Source organism: Carassius gibelio, chromosome B23 (assembly GCF_023724105.1).
Source record: "Carassius gibelio isolate Cgi1373 ecotype wild population from Czech Republic chromosome B23, carGib1.2-hapl.c, whole genome shotgun sequence".
Lineage (NCBI taxonomy): Eukaryota > Metazoa > Chordata > Actinopteri > Cypriniformes > Cyprinidae > Carassius > Carassius gibelio.
The window spans coordinates 6,365,599-6,374,819 of record NC_068418.1 but is presented as its reverse complement, the minus strand read 5'-3'; the positions used below and the strand labels follow the sequence as shown (position 1 = coordinate 6,374,819).

The 9,221-nt window shown below is 41.1% G+C and overlaps 1 protein-coding gene across 2 annotated transcripts; it reads left to right on the top strand.

Moving 5' to 3' along the window:
• Nucleotides 1-2,797: 2,797 nt before the first annotated feature.
• On the top strand, nucleotides 2,798-8,979 carry zgc:114123 (uncharacterized protein LOC569174 homolog). 2 transcript variants are annotated; one of them, XM_052593746.1, is made up of 16 exons: nucleotides 2,798-3,202; nucleotides 3,762-3,793; nucleotides 3,856-4,020; nucleotides 4,093-4,218; nucleotides 4,458-4,517; nucleotides 4,816-4,992; nucleotides 5,080-5,160; nucleotides 5,666-5,792; nucleotides 5,894-5,967; nucleotides 6,058-6,103; nucleotides 6,377-6,453; nucleotides 7,310-7,429; nucleotides 7,496-7,563; nucleotides 7,636-7,663; nucleotides 7,737-7,861; nucleotides 8,151-8,979. In XM_052593746.1, exons 1-16 carry the CDS (start codon nucleotides 2,941-2,943, stop codon nucleotides 8,317-8,319), a joined length of 1,737 nt encoding a protein of 578 aa, XP_052449706.1. In that variant the 5' UTR covers nucleotides 2,798-2,940; the 3' UTR covers nucleotides 8,320-8,979. The 2 variants fall into 2 exon arrangements, with proteins under 2 accessions (XP_052449706.1, XP_052449708.1); XM_052593748.1 differs by lacking the exon at nucleotides 7,496-7,563 and having other exon boundaries at nucleotides 2,843-3,202; nucleotides 7,310-7,495.
• Nucleotides 8,980-9,221: the final 242 nt, after the last annotated feature.

Sequence of the window (9,221 nt, the reverse complement as noted above, 5' to 3'; positions counted from 1 at the left end):
TTTCTGAGATTAAAAAAAAACTATTTTACAGAAGTGACCTGGCCAAGATGCAGAACACAAAACACTGTATCCAAAACAGTAAATTCTTCCTTGTTCAGCTCATTGATCAAGAATCTAAAGGTGTTCAGACACCAAGGTCTGCAACTTCAAGTTGTGTTGTAAAGAGTTCCAGTGATTGGACGCCGCAAACCAAAAAGCTTGTTTTCCGAGTTGAGTTCATGCAGATGGAACTGAAAGAGTATATAAGTCCTGTGAGGGCAGAGAATAAGCTCCAGTTAAGTGGGGTGAGAGAACAGAGATATGGAGATAGTAGACCCAAAATGCATACAGTCACATGACCTCAATTTGTGCTTGGTTCATTGGTTAGTTTTTTTTCTTTTATGAGCAAAAAGTACGGTTCATGTTTTCACATATATTACAGTGTAATAAAATAATAGACAGAAATAGATGCAAACTTTATTGTTGGTTCGTATTCCTTTCATAACACTGGAAATAGAAGTTGAATGCAGGCTAAATATGTTTCGCTACAAAATGAAATTAAGGGTGCTTGGGTGGTTGGCACACCCCAAGTATTAGCATACCCCAGTTGGGATCTGTAGTGTTTGTGAAAGATATGGAGGCTGCGTTTATTTGATCAAAAATACAGTAAAAATGGGAATATTATTAAATATTTTGACAATTTAAAATAGCTTTCTATTTTATTTTGATTCATTTGCTAGTTTTTAATGTTGTGATTCCTCAAAACTGGTTTGTTTTGTTCAAGAACCCCTTACCTGAAAACAACTGTATGCAAGGTTTTGTTTTTTCACAATTTTGGAGTGAGTGGAATTCACTTTGTTGATGAGAAAAAAAAATATATATATAATAATCGTGGAATTTCATTCTTTTTTTTTTTCTTTTTTTTTTTTTATTATTACCCTTTATTTTACCAGGTGATGTCACATTGAGATATTCAAATCTCTTTTACAAAGGAGCCCTGCTGGGGTTTAACTTGGTTGTGTGGGAAAGAAACAGAAGTCAGGTCTGTGTACCATTAGGACCAATTTTTTTGTGTTACATCTCAAAAAATTTGAATATCATGGAGAAGATCTTTATTTTTTTGTATTTTAATTTAAAAAGCAAACTTTCTTATATTCTAGATTAATTGCACACAAACTGAAATATTTCAAGATTTTTTTTTTTTTTTTTTTCGGATGGTTACGATTTGGGCTTAGGAAAATTACAAATTTAGTATCTAAAAAAATTAGAATATTCCATTCTGAGCTTGATTAGTTTGATTAATTTTTGAGTATAAATACTGGGTACCTCCTGGGTTAGTTTAGAACATGCAACCACAATTATGAGAAAGACTACTGACTTGACCATTGTCCAAAAAACTATCATTGACACCCTCCACAAGGAGAGGAAGCCACAGAAGGTCATTGCTGAAAGGGCTGGATGTTCACAGAGTGCTGTATCAAAATATATTCATAGAAAGTTGACAGGTTCATTTTATTTTACAGTACGTGTACTAACATTTTACAGTACGTGTTCTGGTAACACAAGGTAACTACATGGGGTAGGGTTAGGTTTAGGGGTAGGTTCAGGGTTAGTACCTAGTTATTACATAGTTATTGTAATTAATATAACATAGTATGTACATGAGGAACAGGACTGTAAAATAAAGTGCTACCAAGTTGACTTTAAGGAAAAAGTGTGGTAGGAAAAGGTGCACAAGCAACAGGGATGACCACAGCCTTGGGAAGATTGTCAGGAAAAGCAGATTCAAGAACTTGGAGAGTGGACTGAAGCCTGAGTCAGCACATCAAGAGTCTCCACACTCAGACGTCTTCAAGAAGAGGGCTACAGCTGTCACATTCCTAGAGCCAAGCAACTCCTGAACCAGAGAATAACATCAGAAGCATCTCACCTGGGGTAAGGAGAAGAAGAACTGGACTGTTGCTCAGTGGTCCACAGTCCTCTTTTCAGAAGAAAGTAGATTTAGCATTTCATTTGGAAATCAAGGTCTGGAGGAAGACTGGAGAGGCACAGAGTCCAGTGTGAAGTTTCTGAAGTCAGAGATGATTTGGGTGCCGTGGCGTCTGCTGGTGTCGCTCCATTGTGTTTTATCAAGTCCAGAGTCAATTCAGCCATCTACCAGGAGATTTTGGATCACTTTATGCTTCAATCTACTGACAAGCTTTATGGAGATGCTGATTTCATTTTGCAGCAGGACTTTAGCACCTGTCCACAGAGTCAAAACCCCTTCCAAGAGGTTTGCTGACCATGATATTACTGTGCTTGATTGACCAGCGAACTCACCTGACCTGAACCTCACAGAGAATCGATGGGGTATTGTGAAGAGGAAGAGAAGTAACATCTGACAAACAATACAGAGAAGCTGAAGACTGCTATCAAAACTCCTCAGCAGTGAGACAGATTGATCATCTCCATGCCGCACTGAAACAGTCATTCATACAAAACAGCCCAACCAAGTATTGAGTGCATAATTACACCTGCTTTTTTAATGATCTTTAAGAAAATATTCAATTTTTTTGAGATACTGAGATACTATTTTCTAAGCTGTAGGTCATAACCATCAGAATTAAAATTAAAAAAATTCTTAAAATCTTTCAGTGTGTGCAATGAATCTAGAATATAAGAAAGTTTTTTATTTATTTATTTTGTTTAGATGCACCTGTGTATAATATAATTGATTTAACATTTTTTACTGTCTATGGTGGAAACAAAGCCGGTTGATTCACAGTTTGAACGAACCGATTCATTACAGATGATTCGACTCGTTATCAGAGCGACTCAGTTCTCAGGTGTAGTTAATTACGCTCATTACAGAGAAGAAATGTGACGCACACATATTGAAGGAAGCTTTTGTCGTTGTGTTAGTAATCTTTATTCAAGCAGTGACCGTGGAGAAGCTGAAACTCTCGTGTTCTCGAGGAGATGATGGAGTTGTCTCTGTATGAGATGAGCACAGCTCCCAGGTGTTCACACGAGCAGATGTCTCTGGCGGAGATGCTGGAGGTTCAGGATCACCCAGTGAGTGAGGAGCAGGCCTGGGCTCTGTGTTATCAGCTCTGCTGCATACTCTCTCATCAGTCCGCTGAACAAACACGGAGAACCGTCTCGTCTCCGGCCGCTGAGGCGGTGCTGTTCTCCCGAGACGGGAGCGTCTCTCTGCGGCAGAGGAGCTGTACAGACACCGGTAAGAGCACGGTATAGACCCAGGTGTGCACTGCGAAAGTTTACATTTTTTAACCGTAAACTCTAGGAATTACGAATATATTTGATATTTGCGTTTAAAGTAATGCTGGATTTAATCTTCAAGTGCATATTCGTGGTGCTTTCAATTCATTGCAAACAAATGCGTTTACAGTGAAGTACAGTTGAAATCTGTGGGCCAAGCACGGTCTAAAAGCAGAAATCAAGAACATCTATTAAAGCAAATTACATTATTAATTAGAACAAGTAATTACTTGTTCTGCTGATTATGTATAACTTTGCAGCCACATGAATCAAAATGTTACCATATCTACATCGAGGTGTATATATATAATTTCCATGTTGACACACTTTGTCAATGTGTGGGAGTGTATTAATTAAAATACTACAAATTGAAATCGTTTTTTAAATGCTTTTTAAACCCTGATGTGATTTGGGTGTAAAAACTGCATAGTTGTGTAGGTGAATTAGTTTAGTGTTTTTTATAAAATGGGACCATTTTGTAATTTCCCGTTAATTTTGAATTTACCATCTTTCTGTAGGTAATTTGTGTGTGATCGAGACCGAGGAACAGGTAGGCTGTTATTTTCTTCTGATAATCATAAATGTGTCCGTGATTGATGCGTGTGTCTGTAGGCCGTGGAGTTCGTGGGCCGTCTGGTGTACTTGAGTCTGGACTGGGGTCTGGAGACGCAGGTGGAGCGTGAATTGAGCGAGACCTTGGAGATCCTGGTGTGTCAGATGACCAAAGTGAACCTCGGCCGCCGGCGGCCCATCTGCAGCATCGCCGACGTCATCCACGTACTGAAGTGCTCTGAAGCGTTGGTGTGAATGATTGAGACACGAGTGGCCTGATCCCTGTTTTGTGGACAGGTTTGTAAGGAGCGCCTGTGTGATCCGGGTCAGGCAGCGAAACACTACAGGAGTGTGTGTTGCAGTCTGTTCTCACACACCGTTGACCTGTGTCAGTATCTGCAGATCCTTCAGCAGTCCAGGAAGGTGAGGGAACTCAGCACTGCATCCTAACACAAACCTCTGTGCAGTTTTAGTGCGGATAGGGAATTCACGTTGACTTTAATGGGGTCATATGATGTGATTTCAATTGTTTCCTTTCTCTTTGGAGTGTTACAAGCTCTTGATGCATGAAGATCTGTAAAGCTGCAACGACTAAAGTCTCAAACCCAAAGAGCTATTCGTTATCAAAGTTAAGCTTCTGCCACGCTCTCCTCTCTCAACAGAGTTTGCAGAACCTGTTCGAGTCAGAGACACAACTGGTTGCACAAGTGACCACAGACTGGGTAAGCAGCACTGCAATCATCACTATTATTACTTTTTAATGTTTTGACAGTTCATGACCATTTTGAAAAAAAAAATTCTCATTACTGTAATGCATTATTGACCAGATTTACAATCTGTTGTAAGTTTACTCAAGAGCCAGTCTGCGGATTTCATAGAAAATCTCATCGTGTATGATGGTCACCAGACCTTAAAAGCAGTCGGAGAATCCCAGTGTGCTGAGAACGTCCTGGATGCAGTGTCTCAGAAGTCCCACGTCTCAAATGCAGTGTGACCGAGTCCTGTGTTGGTCTCCCTCAGGTGTCCTCGTGGAGGGATCTGGTGGATGAGTTGAGCAGAGGTGTGTTTCTGCGTCCGCTGGATAAGAGACGGACGGCCAGCACATGTCCACGGCCTGCGGAGAGCCCTCCCTTCGACCAGCTGCTGCGGGACATCCAGAGCAGACGCTACTCACTGCGCAAAGTGCAGCTCACTGCAGTCAGGCTTCGTTTAGCTCCTTAAATCCATAGATTGATTAGGACTCCACTGAAGTGATGTTATCTGAATGTGTTCTTGTCTTTTTAGGATGTAGGAGACTGCCAAAGAAAACCAGACCCTCACCAGACTCTTCTAGAGTTCATCCGTGCTCGGCCAAAGTTGCGACCGGTGAGAATTTGAGTTTGTAAGTTAAGAAACTTACGTTTGACACCGTGTGACCATATGTCGTCTTGTGCCAATTCATCAGTCTATGTTATTCCTAAATTTATCATTAACATAAGTAACGCACGTATATTTGAAGAAATGGCCAGAAAAACATTGGATAGGTCAAATTAATCAATTTTCCATTATGCCAAACATCGTATTATATTAAGTAAAGATCATGTTCCATGAAGATATCTTTTCCTACCATATCAAAACTTAATTTTTGATTAATATGCATTGCTAAGACCTTCATTTGGATTACTTTAGAGGTGGTTTTCTTCATATTTTTGCACCCTCAGATTCCAGATTTTTAAATCCAATATTGTCCTCTTAACAAACCATACATCAGTGGAGCGCTTATTTAGATTCAGATTCAATACATTACAATATATTGAGCCTTTTGACTGGTTTTGTGGTGGAGGGACACATTTGTGTCCCATAGAGGTCTTCTTCATGTCCTCTTCCTCAGGCGTCCGAGCGCAGGATAGGCCTGAAGCCCAAAGAGCAGATCAGTCTGCACGAGCTGCTGATGGAGGAGATTCGCTCGACTGACCGCTGCAGACGCCTGGCCAACAACACCGAGCTCCACGATAAACGTACAGACACCGCTGGCCTTTAATCTTACGGTGTTCGCAGAGGAACTGTACATTTTATTTGAGTTTGGTAAATGACCGAGCGTTGTGTTTGCTTGGAGCAGCAGATGGCCTGAGCGTTAATGAAGCTGAAGAGCGCTGTTTCCTGAAGCCTGCTCCTCACAGGACACGCTCCGATGTATGAGTCCCAGCAGCACTTACACCAGTGCAAACTTGAAGCAGATTAATCCATTCCTGCAGTTTATAACCGTTTTCCCCGTCTGTGCAGGAAGCTGTTGCTTCAGGAAGTGATGCGCAGGATGCTGTCTCTACAGGTCAGATCTTGATTTCAGTTGCGTTGTATCCTGTTAATGAGGAAAGATGTCACACTGACGTCCAAATAAAAGATTAAAAAGAGCATTTTAATGAAGTTACATGAAGCAGTTAATTTATAACACCTGTTAGTACAGTAGTGAGAATTTGAGGATTAACCGGTTCATTTCAATGTTTGCTTTTGAAGTTATTTGATGTGAAATTGAAAGGGGTTTCCTTTAAATGTGGTGGGGATTTTCCCGCAAAAACATGTCTCGTCTCATCTGAATGTGCAGTCATGTCAGACTTCAGACTCGTCGCAGGAAAGCGCCGGACCAGATCCTTTGCTAGCAGCCGGGATCTCTTCAAAGTGGTGCGTCACTTTGTCTCGATTGTGTTGAATGTGATGGAGATGTGCTCTGTGGTGGAACACATCACTCTCTGCACTTTAGATATAAGCAAAATACCCCACATCTGTCACACTTTGGTGTTTTTCTGTAAACGAGTCATGAACTGCCTATTATTTTGCACTTATGAAAGATTTTAACATCATAATTTAAGTAATAGGGTATTTTCTATGCTGTTTTCAACCCCCTCATCAGAAGGCTCTGTTTGAATAGACTCCCTCATCTTTTGAAGTCACATTAGGATGAAGACTTTTTTTAGTTTTGAATGATTAAAGCTGCAGTAGGTAACTTTTGTAAAAATATATTTTTTACATATTTGTTAAACCTGTCATTATGTCCTGACAGTAGAATATGAGACAGATAATCTGTGAATAAATCAAGCTCCTCTGGCTCCTCCCAGTGTCCTATTGCCATTTGCAGAAACTCCATCGCTCCCGGTAAGAAAACAACCAATCAGAGCTGCGGTCCGTAACTTTGTTTGTGTTCAAAATGTAGAAAAATGAATATAATAAGCGAGTACACCATGAATCCATTTTCCAAACCGTGTTTTTGGCTTGTCCTGAATCACTAGGGTGCACCTATAATAAGTGTTTATATTCGGACTATTTTAGATTGCTTCGGGGGTACCGCGGCGGAGTAACCCAGTACCTTTGTGATTTTTCATAGACATAAACAGAGAGAAGTAGATCCGGCTACAATGTTCTTCCGCAAGACGCAAACCGCTCTGTTTATTAACCGCTAGAGCGCCAAAAGTTCCCTACAGCAGCTTTAAGGACCGATATGTGTGCAGTATTAAAGTGCTATTCCTGTCTTCTGCCGAAGGTGAAGAGCAGTAACAGGGGCTCTGTTCTCACCACTATCGTCGACGTCATGAAGATGCACCGCTCTGAGGAGGAGGGAGATGTGACGGAGATGTCGTGTGAGAGATATCAGGACTGGCGGGTGAGAACTCCTCCAATCCTGATCGAGGAGCTCATAACGTGTGGTCTCAAAGTCTGTTGTCCTCAGGTTTGTTCTTGCTGTGCGACGAGGAGCCTGTATTTCACGTGGCATAACGTCTGCTCTGTGTGTCGGAGGTCAGATCCCTCGTTTCTCTGATTGTGTGTGTGATGAAGCCGTGTTGTGATCGTTCTGCTGTGTGTTGGCAGGGTTGTGTGTCCCGGGTGTTGTCTAGAGGTAGGCTGGAGTCTCCTGTATTGAATCCTTCGATGTTATCCGGCCGTTCATTAGCATGTGTTCCCTGGATCAGATGCGTCTGCCCTCCAAGCGCTGCGTCAATCTGCCTCTGAGCTTCTTCAAGCAAATCGTGATGAAAGATGGCGAGCAAAGCCAGAGAAACTTCTGGAGCGAGCGCTGGTCCTGGAACTCAGTCTGGTGAGTAGAGCACATCGGCTGAACCAGTTACACAAGATTACACACTTGAATAATGACAGAAATACAGAGGAATCAGCTGATCTAGTAAGTAGATAAAAGCAAGAGGAAACTTGACCTTTCTTTAACAGTAAACGTGTCCTTTCATGGACCTTCTGACGCAAAAACTCAATAGTTTGTCAAGACCTGGAGCTGAACTCTGCAGGAGCCTGATGTGTGTGTGTGTGTGTGTGTGTGTGTGTGTGTGTGTGTGTGTGTGTGTGTGAGACTGAAGCTGTGTTTGTCTGCTCAGGATTCCTCTGGTCCTGGTGTCCAGAGGCTCCAGCTCCACATCTCCTCACACTCTGGCCACGCGTGACTGGTACAGTCAGGACATCTGTGTGCGCTGCCAGGAGGATCTGCTGCAGGCGTGTGACTCTCGCCCGTCCCGCTGTCCCGTCACAGGCTCTCAGGAGATCTGATGGCTCTGTCCTCTTATCTGCTCCTTCATTTGTCTATCAGTGGTGTTCATGTGTTCGGGTTGTTGGGCACCATATTGGTTCTAGACGTTTGTTTTCACCAGTTGCATAGTTCGTTATAAGGTTTTACATTATTAACAAATTAATTAAATGTGCTGAACATTTTCACTAAGGTTTGTATGTTGCGGTTTAAAGAAATAAAGGCAAACCCCCAGTGATGTTTCACAATGGTTTAAAAATAACTAAACCAATATAAAAGGCAAATTAAGTTTTGGAGTGAATGTTTTGGTGTAGGATTATTTGGGAGTGTCACATTTCAGTTTGATGATCCAAATTCATTTGTCATGAAGATCTTGATTTCATGCAAATCTGACCAAAGGCAGAAGAGTTTGGAAAGAGGTGTGTTGGGTTTTTTTTTTTTTGCAGGCAAAGAGGAAATATTGCAGGGCTTGACTGAACCATTCAGAGGACAATAATTTGTAAGCTTTATGGTTTTGAGCTAGTAGTGACATTTTAAGTGAACGCCTGTTAGTTGTAAGTTTCTGTCTGATTGTGATGTAAAATCAAAATCAATCTTGGTTGCCAGTGCACCAAACCAGTCAAACATGTTGTTTGGTTTAGTCTTTTGAGTTGAGTTTAATAAATTGCATGTGTACCTTAAAACCATAAATGGAACTTTTTTTATTATTAGACTTCTCCTTAGATCTATAACCATTTAAAATGTTCATTTTTTTTTTCTTTTAAATTGGGTTAGGTAATGTTTCCTGGTATTTCTGAAGAATAAACAAAAGGACCATTTCGCAATGCATTATTGTCTGACAGTAATGCCTAATGTCTTCATACAGTCTTAAACTCCTAATTAAGCAATACATTACTCAGTGTTGAAATATATTTTTTACAACGTA

Coding starts and splice junctions, on each gene's coding strand:
- zgc:114123 (XM_052593746.1), top strand. CDS start 2,941: ATGATGGAGTTGTCTCTGTATGAGATGAGCACAGCTCCCAGGTGTTCA. Junction 5,968..6,057: donor CTCACAGGACACGCTCCGAT/GTATGAGTCCCA, acceptor CCGTCTGTGCAG/GAAGCTGTTGCTTCAGGAAG. Junction 7,430..7,495: donor AGAGATATCAGGACTGGCGG/GTGAGAACTCCT, acceptor TGTTGTCCTCAG/GTTTGTTCTTGCTGTGCGAC.